Source organism: Nansenia antarctica (genome assembly GCF_963989245.1).
Source record: "Nansenia antarctica genome assembly, chromosome: 4".
Lineage (NCBI taxonomy): Eukaryota > Metazoa > Chordata > Actinopteri > Argentiniformes > Microstomatidae > Nansenia > Nansenia antarctica.
This window is the reverse complement of record NC_137689.1, coordinates 192,306-209,716: the sequence shown is the minus strand read 5'-3', so window position 1 is coordinate 209,716 and position 17,411 is coordinate 192,306. Positions and strand designations below refer to the sequence as shown.

General features: G+C 48.7%; 2 protein-coding genes across 2 annotated transcripts in view; one reads left to right on the top strand and one right to left on the bottom strand.

Annotated features, from left to right (window-relative positions):
* rfc2 (replication factor C (activator 1) 2) overlaps positions 1-1,867 on the bottom strand; it is a 9,968-nt gene extending 8,101 nt beyond the window's left edge. Inside the window, exons 1-2 of the mRNA XM_080530237.1 lie at positions 1,739-1,867; positions 1,138-1,207 (exon numbers count right to left, since the gene is read on the bottom strand). Of these exons, the coding sequence (XP_080386363.1) occupies positions 1,138-1,207; positions 1,739-1,860 (192 nt within the window). The 5' untranslated portion in view covers positions 1,861-1,867. The remainder of the gene's footprint in view (positions 1-1,137; positions 1,208-1,738) is intronic.
* Positions 1,868-2,217: 350 nt separating this feature from the next.
* LOC308156800 (E3 ubiquitin-protein ligase rififylin) lies at positions 2,218-16,633 on the top strand. The gene is made up of 8 exons (XM_080530238.1): positions 2,218-2,311; positions 8,966-9,147; positions 10,342-10,500; positions 12,452-12,665; positions 13,251-13,354; positions 14,016-14,226; positions 15,034-15,057; positions 16,348-16,633. Exons 2-8 carry the CDS (start codon positions 8,977-8,979, stop codon positions 16,527-16,529), a joined length of 1,065 nt encoding a protein of 354 aa, XP_080386364.1. The 5' UTR covers positions 2,218-2,311; positions 8,966-8,976; the 3' UTR covers positions 16,530-16,633.
* Positions 16,634-17,411: the final 778 nt, after the last annotated feature.

The following is a 17,411-nucleotide window of genomic DNA, read 5'->3' as shown; positions in this document are numbered from 1 at the left end:
CTAGGAGATAAAAAAGTAATGTCACTACATTTCATAAGCATATCAATTCATATTCATTAAATATGAAGTGACACTTGTCAAGTTAGGGTCAGGGTCAGGGTCAGTGTTAGGGTCAGTGTTAGGGTTAGGAGGGTTAGGGTCAGTGTTAGGGTTAGGAGGGTTAGGGTCAGTGTTAGGGTTAGGGTTAGGGTCAGTGTTAGGGTCAGTGTTAGGGTCAGTGTTAGGGTTAGGGTCAGTGTTAGGGTTAGTGTTAGGGTTAGGGTCAGTGTTAGGGTCAGTGTTAGGGTCAGTGTTAGGGTCAGTGTTAGGGGGGTTAGGGTCAGGGTCAGGGTTAGGGGGGTTAGGGTCAGGGTCAGTGTTAGGGTCAGTGTTAGGGGGGTCAGTGTTGGGGTCAGTGTTAGGAGGGTCAGTGTTAGGGGGGTCAGGGTTGGGGTCAGTGTTAGGGTCAGTGTTAGGGGGGTCAGGGTTAGGGTCAGTGTCAGTTAGGGTCAGTGTTAGGGTCAGTGTTAGGAGGGTCAGGGTCAGTGTTAGGAGGGTCAGGGTCAGTGTTAGGAGGGTCAGGGTCAGTGTTAGGGGGGTCAGGGTTAGGGTCAGTGTTAGGAGGGTCAGTGTTAGGGTCAGTGTTAGGAGGGTCAGTGTTAGGGTCAGGGTTAGGGGGGTCAGGGTTAGGGTCAGTGTCAGTTAGGGTCAGTGTTAGGAGGGTCAGTGTTAGGGTCAGTGTTAGGAGGGTCAGTGTTAGGGTCAGTGTTAGGAGGGTCAGTGTCAGGGTCAGTGTTAGGAGGGTCAGTGTCAGGGTCAGTGTCAGGGTCAGTGTTAGGGGGGTCAGTGTTAGGGTCAGTGTTAGGAGGGTCAGTGTTAGGGTCAGTGTTAGGAGGGTCAGTGTCAGGGTCAGTGTCAGGGTCAGTGTTAGGGGGGTCAGGGTTAGGGTCAGTGTCAGTTAGGGTCAGTGTTAGGGTCAGTGTTAGGGTCAGTGTCAGTTAGGGTCAGTGTTAGGGTCAGTGTTAGGAGGGTCAGGGTCAGTGTTAGGAGGGTCAGGGTTAGGGTCAGTGTTAGGAGGGTCAGGGTCAGTGTTAGGGTCAGTGTCAGTTAGGGTCAGTGTCAGTTAGGGTCAGTGTTAGGAGGGTCAAGGTTGCTCACCTCCAGTCTGCTAACAGTTTCCTCGTTTCCTACAATTTCATTCAACTTCAGAGGTCTGTACTTCTCAACCCTGAGAAAGAAGATATGAAGAAGAGGAGTTAGCTACATGCTAACACAACAGTTCACACAACAACCTGAACTTATACACATTAGAACTTAAACACATTATATTATATTATTATACACATTAGAGGATAAAGAAAAAACGGCGACTTTATTTCTAACAGTTGTCGTGAACGAGTTAGCTAGTTAACTAACCGTTAGCTAACCCTAAACACACCACTACGTTACCATGGGGTTAGGTTAGCGGGTTAGCTGTGGCAACAAGCTTCCTCCTTATATCTCATCTTTATTGGACTGGAGTCTTGGTATTTATGTGACCAGATCTAATAGTTGGCTTTCTCTCCGGGTTCAGACCTTCAGGTAAAACAGCCTGTAATACATGATATATAAGTTTAATCCTGTCTTGCTCACTGTTTGTTTGCCCTTCTATATTAATGATCACTGTTCTATTGTACACTCGACGTCAGTGTAAACGAGGGTGACCTCAGTGCCTATCGAGTTTTAAATAAAGGTTTGAAATGAAATGAAGCGTGGTTACCATGGCAGCTCGTAGGATCCCTTCTCCGGGGCTTCATCTTTCTGCGGCTGCTCTGGGTTAGCGTCTGGTTCAGTTTGTTCAGAATCTGCGTCTTTGGGGTTAGGGTCTGCGTCTTTAATCATGTTTATATCTTCTTTCATCTGCGCGTCCATGTTTATATCTTCTTTCATCTGCGCGTCCATGTTTATATCTTCTGTCTCTGCCAACACGTTTCTCGACAGTTTCTCCCGCCACGACAGGAACCGAACGAACAGCTGATGGCAGATGAGGCTGCGTCACTTCCGCCCTCAGATGAGGCTGCGTCACTTCCGCCCTCAGATGAGGCTGCGTCATTGCGTCACTTCCGCCCTCCTCCGTCAGCAGAGTCTGGTACAGCGCGTCCTGGCCAGACGGTGAACACCGCGGAACACCAAGGGCAGCATCGCATCCCAGTGTCCAGCTGATTCAACATTAATGCGAACCTGTCTGTAGGGCAGCATCTGACCCTAACCTGACCTCAGATACCTGTCTCTATAGAACCTGAGCTCGGCAGAGAGACATGGCGGAGGAGAGGCTCTGCCCCGGGGCGCCCAGGTAAGTCAGCTCGCTGCAGCATCACTGCTTTGTCTGAGATGTAACACATGTCTTCTACATGCATAGTGTGGTGGACTCATCAGAACATTGAACAACGTCTCAAATTCCTCTTAAGATGGAATAATGTCCCAACAGTCTGCCAGGGTCTGAGATGTGGATCTGTCTGATGACATGGCTGGATGAGACATGCAGAGATGAGACATGCAGAGATGAGACATGCAGGGATGAGACATGGCTGGGATGAGACATGCAGAGATGAGACATGCAGAGATGAGACATGCAGGGATGAGACATGCAGAGATGAGACATGCAGAGATGAGACATGGCTGAGATGAGACATGCAGAGATGAGACATGCAGGGATGAGACATGCAGAGATGAGACATGCAGAGATGAGACATGCAGAGATGAGACATGCAGGGATGAGACATGCAGAGATGAGACATGCAGAGATGAGACATGCAGAGATGAGACATGCAGAGATGAGACATGCAGAGATGAGACATGCAGGGATGAGACATGCAGGGATGAGACATGCAGAGATGAGACATGCAGGATGAGACATGCAGAGATGAGACATGCAGAGATGAGACATGCAGAGATGAGACATGGCTGGATGAGACATGCAGGGATGAGACATGCAGGGATGAGACATGGCTGAGATGAGACATGCAGAGATGAGACATGGCTGGATGAGACATGCAGGATGAGACATGCAGGGATGAGACATGCAGAGATGAGACATGCAGGGATGAGACATGCAGAGATGAGACATGCAGGGATGAGACATGCAGGGATGAGACATGCAGGGATGAGACATGCAGGGATGAGACATGCAGAGATGAGACATGCAGGGATGAGACATGCAGGGATGAGACATGCAGGGATGAGACATGCAGCCTCAGCACCTCTCTGAACGAACACGCCCTCATACCGTCATGACGCGCACGGACAGTCCAGCTGATGCATCTCTCTATAGTAAATGCGATGTTGTACACACGCGTTATATAATGTAGTCGGAGGTTAGGTTCATCATTGCTTGATCACCCGAGGCACGTTGGGCTGAATACAATTCTGCTGCACAACGCGCCCGGTTTACAATAACCCACATTTCCATCAACAACGTGACACTTGCGAAATACGTATTGTATTTTAGTAGGCCCGCCTATTGTTTTGATCTATTATAGCCCATTAGCTGGTGGCCTATTTAGAACATGTTATTTTATACTTTTTCAAAAAAGATTCCAGTGCACCAGGAGGTAAGCGGGTGTTCATCCATGTCTGCACAGTTCATCCATGTCTGCACAGTTCATCCATGTCTGCACAGTTCTAGGTGAAGATGCAGAAAGTCTTGACAGATCTTTCATGACGACACCAGTAGGTTGTAAATACACCAACATTATAATTCTTTACTAAAGGTGTTTAGTTCATCAAGACACGTGCAGCAGCAGCCTAAGGCCAGTTGTATCAGTTGATCAGTTGTATCAGTTGTATCAGTTGTATCAGTTGTATCAGTTGTATCAGTTGATCAGTTGATCAGTTGTATCAGTTGTATCAGTTGTATCAGTTGTATCAGTTGTATCAGTTGTATCAGTTGATCAGTTGTATCAGTTGTATCAGTTGTATCAGTTGTATCAGTTGTATCAGTTGTATCAGTTGATCAGTTGATCAGTTGTATCAGTTGTATCAGTTGATCAGTTGTATCAGGTGATCAGTCATGTCCAGGACGGGCCTCTTATGCGCTGCCAGGACAACAAGACATAATGTCACAATTAGTGTTGTTCCGATACCGATACTAGTATCGGCATGGCCACCGATACGCACAAAAATGCTGGTATCGGTATCGGCGAGTACTAACAAAAAAAAAAGTCAGATTTTTTTTTTTTTTTTTTTTTTTAAGTACCAAAGTTATTTTGTTTGTAAATGTTCACTTGCTGTTGCACTACTACTACGACTGTTTTATATCTTAAATGGATATTGCACTGATTGGCATCTGTGAGAGCCACATTTCAGGTTTTATAAGGGGTTGATTTTCTTGTCACCATACCAGGTAGACAATAAAAAAAAGTTCTATAGTATTCACTCTCTGTTGGTATTTTTTCCTGTTTTACAAAGGTTTTGAGCAGTGCCAGACTAAGTGTTAGCAATAATTTTACATCGAGGTGAGTATGCGGCTCAAAAAACATGTTTTTTTGTTTTGTTTTTTCAAACGCCGTGGTATCGGATCGGTACTCGGTATCGGCAAGTACTGCACGGTCAGGTATCGGTATCGGTATCGGGATCAAAAAATGGTATCGGAACAACACTAGTCACAATCCGAAACGGCGAAACACGTTTGAGACTCAAGTTCGCTTTTTCCTGGCGCAATGTAGGTCAGGGTTAGGGTTAGTATGTAGGGTTAGGGGCGTGTGAGTATGAATAAAAGCAAATATAAGAAGTAAATAGATAAAACATTAAAAAAGACAATAGTTAATGGAAAAAAGACATTGATAGAAGTGTTTGTGTTTAATCATAACTGGTGCAAAACATTAAGGTTTTTAGCTTAGATTTAAATATTTCAAGGGTTTGGGCCTGTTTGATTTCTTCAGGGAGTTTGTTCCAGGAGCATGCAGCAGCGTGACTGAAAGCTGCTGCACCGTGTTTTGTTTTTACTCTTGGAATTATTAGCAGATTTGTCTCAGCTGACCTTAGGGACCTTGCGGGATTATAGGGTGGGAGGAGATCTGATATGTATTTTGGTCCAAGACCATTTTGTGATTTGTATGTAATTAGGAGGATTTTGAATTCAATTCTCTGAGAGACTGGTAGCCAGTGCAGGGATCTCAGGATTGGTGTAATGTGTTCAAATTAGGGCTGCAACGATTAGTCGACATAATCGACGACGTCGATCATAAAAACTCGTCGACGTGGAATTTTTGTGTCGACTAATCGTATTAAAAAAAACGTTTTTTTCTTTTCTTTTTTTTTTCTTTTTTTTTTTCCGGGAGCCATGCAAGAATCAGCTGGGTAAGTTTTAGCTAACGTTGTTAGCCAACTGGCTAACGTTATATTGTTAGGGTCGTAATGTTTGTTAGCTTTACTGTTACATGTTGGAAAACAACGTCTCATGGACAGGGCTGTACATGCTATGAGCGTTTGTGCTATTAATTTATTTGCCCTGTGGCACGCGTGTGACAGACAGAGGCGCTTGTATGTAACGTTACGTAGCAGGGGTTTTCCATGTTGAAGCCAGGAGAACGCGAGATGAAATGAAGTGAGGGGTGGTCGCTATTAAAATACCAGGTAGTCATGGTGGATGATCATGAATTATGCTTGATAAGTGAATGCTATTTCAATTATGTTGAGTCCACCAGCGAGCTGTCTGTAAGATAAACAGCGCCAAGCGTAGCCTACTAACGTGAGCTGTCTGTAGTCTAGCCAGCAATGCTAGCTAGCCAATCAACTAGCTCTGTGAGCAGCTGTAGCTTGGCGTAACGTTAGGTTAGATAGCTAGTTAAGCCGGATTTATGCTTCTGCGTCGCCATTTACGCGCAGCGAAAAGCCACACGACCGAAAAAATAATCGACAGATTAGTCGACTACCAAAATAATCGTTAGTTGCAGCCCTAGTTCAAATGTCTTTGTTTTTGTTAGGACCCTAGCAGCAGCGTTTTGGATGAGCTGCAATTTACGAACAGCTCCTTTAGATAGGCCTGTTAGTCGACCAGCTCCTTTAGATAGGCCTGTTAGTCGACCAGCTCCTTTAGATAGGCCTGTTAGTAGACCATTACAATAATCAAGTCTACTCGAAACAAATGCATGGATGAGTTTTTCAAGGTCTTGCTTGGACATGAAACCTCTCATTCTTGTTATGTTTTTCAGGTGATAGTAGGCTGATTTAGTTATTGAGTTTATGTGGCTGTTGAAGTTTAGATCGGAGTCTAGAATTACACCAAGATTTCTGACCTGTTTTTTAGTGTGAAGAGAGAGAGAATCAAGTTTTGCATTGACTTTCGATCTTTTGTCAGGTGCACCGAATACAATTATCTCTGTTTTGTCCTTGTTTAGTTGGAGGAAGTTTTAGTGTCATCCAGGCGTTTATTTGCTCAATGCAATTACAGAGATTGTCAATGGGACTATAGTCGTTCGGTGAGAGGGCTATGTAGATTTGAGGGTCATCCGCATAGTTGTGGTAGGCAATTTTGTTATTTTTTATGATGTGTCCCAGTGCTGCCCGGCAGGGGGCGCTGATAGGCGGGGAGGAGAGGGGAGGAGGAGAGGGAGGAGAGGGAGAGAGGGAGGGAGGGTTTGTTGTGTCACCTTCTTCCTGGAGTTCGCTATGATCGAAAAGTTGTTTGGTTGCCTCTCCTAACTCGACTCTGTTGTTGTTTAATGTGAATCAAAACGTCATCTTGTCTGCTGATCGCCTGTGGACGCGGAGGTCAGGTTACCTTCAACCTGCAAGAGAGGTTTGTTCTGGGTTAGGGTTAGACTCTGATAGTTACAGAGACTCTGATAGTTACAGAGACTCTGATAGTTACAGAGACTCTGATAGTTACTGAGACTCTGATAGTTACAGAGACTCTGATAGTTACTGAGACTCTGATAGTTACAGAGACTCTGATAGTTACAGAGACTCTGATAGTTACAGAGACTCTGATAGTTACTGAGACTCTGATAGTTACAGAGACTCTGATAGTTACTGAGACTCTGATAGTTACAGACTCTGATAGTTACAGAGACTCTGATAGTTACAGACTCTGATAGTTACAGACTCTGATAGTTACAGACTCTGATAGTTACAGACTCTGATAGTTACTGAGACTCTGATAGTTACAGAGACTCTGATAGTTACAGAGACTCTGATAGTTACAGAGACTCTGATAGTTACAGAGACTCTGATAGTTACTGAGACTCTGATAGTTACAGAGACTCTGATAGTTACTGAGACTCTGATAGTTACAGACTCTGATAGTTACAGAGACTCTGATAGTTACAGACTCTGATAGTTACAGACTCTGATAGTTACAGACTCTGATAGTTACAGACTCTGATAGTTACAGACTCTGATAGTTACAGAGACTCTGATAGTTACTGAGACTCTGATAGTTACAGACTCTGATAGTTACAGAGACATTGTTAGTCAACAGATCCTGTGTTATTCTACAGAGACATTGTCAGTGTTCAGAGACATTGTTATTGTTCAGAGACATTGTTAGTGTTCAGAGACATTGTTATTGTTCAGAGACATTGTTATTCTACAGAGACATTGTTATTGTTCAGAGACATTGTTATTGTTCAGAGACATTGTTAGTGTTCAGAGACATTGTTATTGTTCAGAGACATTGTTATTGTTCAGAGACATTGTTATTGTTCAGAGACATTGTTATTGTTCAGAGACATTGTTAGTGTTCAGAGACATTGTTATTCTACAGAGACATTGTTAGTGTTCAGTTCAGTTGTTAAGTAGCAGCAACTTGATACCAGAAACCGAACTTCGACCGGCTGGTTCAGTGCCAGAAGTTGGGACATATCCTGGAAAGGTAGAAAGTAGCAGGGGCAAGAAATACATACAGAAATACATACAGAAATACTCCAAACTGTTTCATTGTGATGAAGAAATGATAACATAATTGACACCATTTGATGAAATTGAAAAAGAAAATGAAAAAGTCTAACCCTAAACAAAGTCTGTTTGATGATGACATCACACATGACATCACACATGACATCACACATGACATCACACATGACACTGAATACCTTCAGCCTCTCCTGGTGCCCCAGCCCAGCCTCTCTTCTCTCTGCCCAGCCAGCCTCTCCTGCTGCCCCCCCCCCAGCCCAGCCCAGCCAGCCTCTCCAGAGGGTTAGGGAGGCTCTGGCAGAGGGTTAGGGTTAGAGAGGCTCTGGCAGAGGGTTAGGGTTAGAGAGGCTCTGGCAGAGGGTTAGGGTTAGAGAGGCTCTGGCAGAGGGTTAGGGTTAGAGAGGGTCTGGCCTCTCCAGCATAATTCTGGGCCTTGAGAACAATGACACACAGTTCTCATTGTCCCTGAGCCCAGTTGGCAGCAGATCTGATCAGACACTTGTTCCTGTTTTCCTGTTTTCATGTTTCAGCGGCGTAGGAGAACATTACAGCCCACTGTGGAAAGGCTCTGGTATTATTTTTGAAAGTCAGAGTTGTGCTGCTGAGACTGTGAGGGTGAGGGTTAGACTGTGAGGTTTGAGACTGTGAGGTTTGGAGAACATCCAAGTCACACATTGAATCCACAGGATGTATCACCTCAGCATTTTCTTGACTTTCAGATCTAAAATGGTGGCTGAAGGTTTCTTGGGAATGTTGTTCTACTTAAATACAATCATTCCTTTGCACGTCACTGCAGCCTGCAGGAGTCAGAGACAGTTAAAGTCGATCTCGTTTTAAACTGCTAATGCTGCAAATTCGTGACTAACAGGTTTAAATGGTTTATTGAAATATCTCTCCTTCGATGTTGTGTGTGTGTCAACTCGTTTGTTTGTTGTAAGTGATGTTCAGGGTTGGTGTTAGCTTACGTCACATGACACACTGTCCAGCACTGAACATTCCTGCTGCTCCACTTTCTCTTCCCATGAAACTTTGTATGCAAATGTCTCCGTCAGAGTAACAAGAACGTGATGTCATTTCCTGTTTGTGTGGACAGGCAGGAGGAGCATGTTTACATCCTGTTGTAGCTGGTCCTGTTTGGAAACCACCGCCACCGTGGATGAGAACGGCAGCGCATGGCGCCAGGCCTACAGCAACTCAGGCTACAGCCAGTCCCCCACCTCCCCCGGACACCTCTGCCAGGCCTGCGGAGGACACTTTGACACCATCGCTAGGAAGGTAAGAGTCACCCAGGGTTAGGGTAATGAGCCACTGATAAATATTGTAGAGTGAGGCTCTGAACCTGACGCTGGGGTTTAGAGTGTGAAGGGAATGGAAGCACAAAGTGTCCAAAGCAACAAGTTATCATCCGGGGATAGGGATGTCCCGATACTGGTACCTGGGCCTCAGATACCTGTCTCTCTAATAGATATCTGTCTCTAATAGATACCTAATGTGTATACCTAATATAGATACCTGTCTCTAATAGATACCTGTCTCTCTAATAGATAGCTGGGCTTCAGGTATCTGCGATACCGATATCAATCCCATATTTGTATTTTTTTTTTTTACTCCTGAATAATAACAAATACTTCCCCAGTATATAGTCCACAACAACAGTTGGCTATTAAAGACTGCCAGCCTTTATTCAAGCAACAAAACCAGTACTCTGCAGTACTCTGTGACCAACTGGTTTAAAGTTTAAAACATGTAAACAGCAGCATTCAGCATTGTAGGAAAAAGTTACTGTCTGATTTCAGTTTTAGTGCCTTCAGGTTTTTATTCTATTTATCTTCTCTTATAAATGGCAAATCAATTATAGCACCCTTTTATAAATGTAGCCTAGTGACACCCGCTGGTGAGACCACAAACCAGTCCTGTCCCTCCTCCTCCTCCTCCTCAGCATGTGTAACATGTCCCTCCTCCTCCTCCTCCTCCTCCTCCTCCTCCCCCTCCTCCTCCTCCTCCTCCTCCCCCTCCTCCTCCCCCTCCTCCTCCTCCTCCTCCTCCCCCTCCTCCCCCTCCTCCTCCTCCTCCTCCTCCTCCCCCTCCTCCTCCTCCTCCTCCTCCTCCTCCCCCTCCCCCTCCTCCTCCTCCTCCTCCTCCCTCCTCCTCCTCCCCCTCCTCCCTCCTCCTCCTCCTCCTCCCCCTCCTCCTCCTCCTCCCCCTCCTCCTCCTCCTCCTCCTCCTCCTCCCTCCTCCTCCCCCTCCTCCTCCTCCTCCTCCTCCTCCCTCCTCCTCCTCCTCCTCCTCCTCCCTCCTCCTTCTCCTCCTCCTCCCCCTCCTCCTCACCTCCCCCCTCCTCCTCCTCCTCACCCCCCCCCTCCTCCTCCTCCTCCTCCTCCCCTTCCTCCTCCTCCTCCTCCTCCTCTTCCTGTATAACATGTCCTTCCTCCTCCTCAGCGTGTGTAACATGTCCTTCCTCTTCCTCAGCATGTGTGTGTGGACTGTAAGAAGAGTTTCTGCGGGCGTTGCTCCGTGCAGCTGGACCCCCCCCGGCCCCCCCTGGACCCCCCCCGGCCGCGCCTCTGCCACACCTGCCAGCGTTTCCACGGCACCCTGTTCGACCGCGCCCAGCTGATGAGGCTCAAGGTCTGTCACCTGACCTAACCCACCTGACCTGACCTAACCCAGCTACCTGACCTAACCCAGCTACCTGACCTAACCCAGCTACCTGACCTAACCCAGGTCACCTGACCTAACCCAGCTACCTGACCTAACCCAGCTACCTGACCTAACCCAGGTCACCTGACCTAACCCAGCTACCTGACCTAACCCAGCTACCTGACCTAACCCAGCTACCTGACCTAACCCAGCTACCTGACCTAACCCAGCTACCTGACCTAACCCAGGTCACCTGACCTAACCCAGCTACCTGACCTAACCCAGCTACCTGACCTAACCCAGGTCACCTGACCTAACCCAGCTACCTGACCTAACCCAGCTACCTGACCTAACCCAGCTACCTGACCTCTGACCTAACCCAGGTCACCTGACCTAACCCAGCTACCTGACCTAACCCAGCTACCTGACCTAACCCAGCTACCTGACCTAACCCAGGTCACCTGACCTAACCCAGCTACCTGACCTAACCCAGCTACCTGACCTCTGACCTAACCCAGCTACCTGACCTAACCCAGCTTCCTGACCTCTGACCTAACCCAGCTACCTGACCTAACCCAGCTACCTGACCTAACCCAGCTACCTGACCTCTGACCTAACCCAGCTACCTGACCTCTGACCTAACCCTAACCCAGCTTCAAACAGACCTGTCAGGCTGTGTTGATGTTGATGGTTAAACTGATTGAAACGTGGTCCTTGTCGTCCTTGTTCTCCATGTTAGACTGTAGTTGAGGGTTATATATATATATATATATATATTATATGAGGGTTATATATATATATTATATGAGGGTTATATCAGTGGCGTACCGCAAAATCCCGAGGCCCACCCGCAAGGTGGCGGCGGGGGCCCTTTCGCAACGGAGGTTAACTCAAACGGATGTAGCGGTACATTTATTTTAAGGCTGCATAAAGCCTACAGCATAGACCGTATGGTTGGCCTGGACAGCTATCAGCTACAGCGCGCTGGCCGTTTGCTCAGAATCATTCTGACACCGTATGTGTGACTGTGTGTGTGACATGTCCATACACAAACGGCAACAAGAACAGACCGACAGGCTACACACCACCCCGAGTTAATTTGATTCATAGATTAATAAATATCTCAAATAATATTAAATAATAGGCTATTCTTACCTTTAACAATGACCAAAACGTCCTCTCCTCCTGACATTAGTCTGTGCGAAGTCCTTCACTATGTAACATAGTTGTTTGTTAAATCCATTTGACTTGCGCGCTGGCTTTCAATGCTGAGAATCGCTAGTCTGGAGAGTCTGTCCTGGGACATGGTGCTTCTCAGATAGCTTTTGATCATTTTGAGTTTTGAAAACGATCTCTCGGCCGGGTCAGCCTGCGCCATGCCAGCTGCAGTAACACTGACCTCCACAGCGGTGCAGCAGGTGCATCCACGACGTTCGTCCCTGACCCAGGGCTAACTGCATCCCTACCCGCGTTAGTCGCAGAAGCTGCTTTGGGTCGGTTTGTGAGAAAATATGACATTTTGGGAAGTTTCGCTGCATTTTGTTACATTTTATATTGCTCTTGCTGTTTTTGCGCACCACTGAGGTACTTTCGCTTGCTCATTTTTCTGCAGGGTCTTGTGTCTCGCTGCCTAAATTTTTTAAATAAAAAAGTCCAGGTGCCCTAACCCTGTACCCTAACCCTGTACCCTCCCTCCAGGTGCCCTAACCCTGTACCCTCCCTCCAGGTGCCCTAACTCTGTACCCTAACCCTGTACCCTCCCTCCAGGTGCCCTAACTCTGTACCCTAACCCTGTACCCTCCCTCCAGGTGCCCTAACTCTGTACCCTAACCCTGTACCCTCCCTCCAGGTGCCCTAACTCTGTACCCTAACCCTGTACCCTCCCTCCAGGTGCCCTCCCCCTCCCTCCAGGTGCCCTAACCCTGTACCCTCCCTCCAGGTGCGGGAGCTGCGTGACTACCTGCACCTACATGAGGTGGAGACGCAGACCTGCCGGGAGAAGGAGGAGCTGGTGGAGTTGGTCCTGGGCCAGCAGACGCCCAGCAGCAGCAGCAGCAGCAGCGAGACGGTGTCCCACCCTGGTGCTTCCCTGGACACCACACCTCAGCACGGCCCCCCCACGCCTAACCACGGCCCCCCCACACCTAACCACGGCACCCCCAGCCTCCATACACCTAACCACGGCCCCCCCAGCCTCCCTGCACCTAACCACGGCCCCCTCACGCCTAACCACGGCCCTTCTACGTCTAACCGCGGCCCCCTCCCATCTCACCACGGCCCCCCCAAACTCCATACGCCTCGTCGCGGCCCCCTCAACCTCCATTCGTCGCGTCACGGCCCCCCCACGCTTCACCGCGGCCCCCCCATCCTCCCTACGTCTGTCCACGTCCCCCCCACATCTCGTCACGGCCCCCCCACACCTCGCCGCGGCCCCCCTAGCCTCCCTACGCCTCGCCACGGCCCCCCCAGCCTCCATACACCTCACCACGCCCCCCCCAGCCTCCCTACACCTAACCACGGCCCCCCCAGCCTCCCTACGCCTAACCACGGCCCCCCCAGCCTCCCTACACCTCACCATGGCCCCCCCACACCTCACCACGGCCCCCCCAGCCTCCCTACACCTCACCACGGCCCCCCCAGCCTCCCTACACCTAACCGCGGCCCCCCCAGCCTCCCTACACCTAACCACGGCCCCCCCACACCTCACCACTGCCCCCCCAGCCAGCAGCCACCACCAGAAGAGCCAGAGACACCTGGACTGGAGCCTGAAGCTGAGCCGGAGCAGACCTCTGACGATGATGATGAGGAGGAAGAGGAAGAAGATGATGATGAGGAGGAGGAGGTAAAAGTTGTGTACAAAGTTGTGACATTGATTGGTTAGTTGCTGTTGGATTATTAACCGGACGTAATTTCTCCGTTCAGTTAGGAGAATGTTTCTCCTCTAAGGCCCCTCTCACCTGCGGGGTTCCTCAAGGGTCGATACTGGGCCCCCTTCTATTTATCCTCTACATGCTGCTGCTAGGCTCTATACATGCTGCTGCTAGGCTCTATACATGCTGCTAGACTCTATACATGCTGCCCCTAGGCTCTATACATGCTGCTAGACTCTATACATGCTGCTAGACTCTATACATGCTGCTAGACTCTATACATGCTGCTAGACTCTATACATGCTGCTAGGCCCTATACATGCTGTACCTAACCCTATACATGCTGTACCTAACCCTGTACCTCTGTACCCTAACCCTGTACCCTAACCCTGTACCTCTGTACCCTAACCCTGTACCTCTGTACCCTAACCCTGTACCTCTGTACCCTAACCCTGTACCTCTGTACCCTAACCCTGTACCCTAACCCTGTACCTCTGTACCCTAACCCTGTACCTCTGTACCCTAACCCTGTACCTCTGTACCCTAACCCTGTACCTCTGTACCCTAACCCTGTACCTCTGTACCCTAACCCTGTACCTCTGTACCCTAACCCTGTACCTCTGTACCCTGTAGTCGTCAGACAGCGAGGAGACCCTGATGCCGGGCCGCAGGGCGAGCCTGTCAGACCTGGCCCGGGTGGACGACATCGAGGGGCTGAGCGTCCGTCACCTGAAGGAGATCCTCGCCCGCAACTTCGTCAACTTCAAGGGCTGCTGTGAGAAGTGGGAGCTGATGGAGAGGGTGACCCGCCTCTACAACGACCAGAAAGACCTCCAGAACCTCGGTAACCCTGACCCTGACCCTGACCCTGACCCTAACCCTGACCCTGACCCTGACTCTGACCCTGACCCTGACCCTGACTCTGACCCTGACCCTGACCCTGACTCTGACTCTGACTCTGACTCTGACTCTGACTCTGACCCTGACCCTGACTCTGACCCTGACTCTGACCCTGACCCTGACCCTGACCCTGACTCTGACCCTGACTCTGACCCTGACTCTGACCCTGACTCTGACTCTGACCCTGACCCTGACTCTGACCCTGACTCTGACCCTGACTCTGACCCTGACCCTGACCCTGACCCTGACCCTGACCCTGACTCTGACCCTGACCCTGACTCTGACCCTGACCCTGACCCTGACCCTGACCCTGACCCTGACCCTGACTCTGACCCTGACTCTGACCCTGACTCTGACTCTGACCCTAACTCTGACTCTGACCCTGACCCTGACCCTGATCCTGACCTTGGTTGTAGTTGATCAGCCCAGACAGTTTTGTTGCTTCCTTTGATACTGAGTAGTAATATTTCGGCATGAAAATATGTCAGAAACACTATCAGACTGAATGGCCACTCAGTGTCCAAGGAAGCAGCGTACTGTATCTGGACTCGGACCCCTTTTTCCACATGTTGTTGTTATAGGCTCAAATGGATTAAAATTGGACTTAAAAAATGTAAATTAAAAGAATGTGCCATAAATCCACACACAACACCCCAGAATGACAAAGCAAACACATATATATATATACGTTGATATAACATTTGAGTCTGTTTTTGAGGTGTTAACATTAAATGGTGTTTCTTTCCTACAGTTTCAAATACCAGGAATAAAGAAGGTAAGTGTCTTTTTTAAGCATATCCCGTCAGGGAACCCTAAGCCTAGCCTCAGGAACTAGCCTCATGAACTAGCCTCATGAACTAGCCTCATGAACTAGCCTCATGAACTAGCCTCATGAACTAGCCTCAGGAACTAGCCTCATGAACTAGCCTCATGAACTAGCCTCATGAACTAGCCTCATGAACTAGCCTCATGAACTAGCCTCATGAACTAGCCTCAGGAACTAGCCTCATGAACTAGCCTCATGAACTAGCCTCATGAACTAGCCTCATGAACTAGCCTCATGAACTAGCCTCATGAACTAGCCTCATGAACTAGCCTCAGGAACTAGCCTCATGAACTAGCCTCATGAACTAGCCTCATGAACTAGCCTCATGAACTAGCCTCATGAACTAGCCTCATGAACTAGCCTCAGGAACTAGCCTCATGAACTAGCCTCATGAACTAGCCTCATGAACTAGCCTCAGGAACTAGCCTCATGAACTAGCCTCAGGAACTAGCCTCATGAACTAGCCTCAGGAACTAGCCTCATGAACTAGCCTCAGGAACTAGCCTCATGAACTAGCCTCATGAACTAGCCTCATGAACTAGCCTCAGGAACTAGCCTCATGAACTAGCCTCAGGAACTAGCCTCATGAACTAGCCTCAGGAACTAGCCTCAGGAACTAGCCTCATGAACTAGCCTCATGAACTAGCCTCATGAACTAGCCTCAGGAACTAGCCTCAGGAACTAGCCTCATGAACTAGCCTCATGAACTAGCCTCATGAACTAGCCTCATGAACTAGCCTCATGAACTAGCCTCATGAACTAGCCTCATGAACTAGCCTCATGAACTAGCCTCATGAACTAGCCTCAGGAACTAGCCTCATGAACTAGCCTCATGAACTAGCCTCATGAACTAGCCTCATGAACTAGCCTCAGGAACTAGCCTCATGAACTAGCCTCAGGAACTAGCCTCAGGAACTAGCCTCATGAACTAGCCTCAGGAACTAGCCTCATGAACTAGCCTCATGAACTAGCCTCATGAACTAGCCTCAGGAACTAGCCTCATGAACTAGCCTCATGAACTAGCCTCATGAACTAGCCTCATGAACTAGCCTCAGGAACTAGCCTCATGAACTAGCCTCATGAACTAGCCTCAGGAACTAGCCTCATGAACTAGCCTCATGAACTAGCCTCATGAACTAGCCTCATGGTGATGATGATGATGGTGATGATGATGATGATGATGATGATGATGAAGGTGACCCATATAGAGTTATTGTATCCGTCTCCTCCCTGTCTCAGCCTCCGCGGCCCCTCAGACTCAGGAGGAGAACATCTGTCGTATCTGCATGGACGCGCCCATCGACTGCGTGCTGCTGGAGTGCGGTCACATGGTCACATGCAGCAAGTGTGGCAAGCGCATGTCTGAGTGTCCCATCTGCAGGCAGTACGTGGTGCGGGCTGTGCACGTCTTCAGGTCCTGATGCATTGTGGGACATGTGGGGACATATTGGACATGTTGGACATGTTGGACACGTGGGACACAGAAGACAACGGCACTGTCGCTCAGAGACGCTCACAGCTTATTTTACAGTCAAGCAAGCAAACGCACACACACACACACACTCTTACACTTTCTTAATAGCATTCCAGAGCAATTACCTGTCTATCTACACATGTTTCAAAAATAACAATTAGCATCACGATGGCTTATGTTCAGTTTTGTAAAAGAGATTTTGGGAATGACCTTATGACCTCATGACCTTTAGACCATATCAATTAAATCAACTTGGTTCTCCGAAAGAGTTGAGCAGATGACATCATGTTAGAGGTATCCCACATACCTAACATACCTAACAACACACACACCCAGCATGAGGAGCAGGAGCTCATTGGAAGGGCTTCTGTCTTCCTCTAAACGACACAAGGCTGCATCTCTCTGGCGCCGGTCTCTACGCCTGTAGGTGTGTGTGGATGAGAGGCTCGTAGCTGAGGAACATGGGGGGGGTAGAGAGGAACTGAACAATGTTCTCACTCTGAAGTGGGTTCGGGTTCATACATCTTCATAGAGAGTGAGGCTGTTCTGCTGTACATATCAATAATAAAACAGATTGAGTGACAGACCGACCAAGGCAGGGAGCTGAACCACCAGACAAGGCAAGGTGCTATCTGTCCAGAGGAGACCCCTCAGTGCTATCTGTCCAGAGGAGGCCCCTCAGTGCTATCTGTCCAGAGGAGGCCCCTCAGTGCTATCTGTCCAGAGGAGGCCCCTCAGTGCTATCTGTCCAGAGGAGGCCCCTCAGTGCTATCTGTCCAGAGGAGCCCCCTCAGTGCTATCTGTCCAGAGGAGGCCCCTCAGGGCCCAG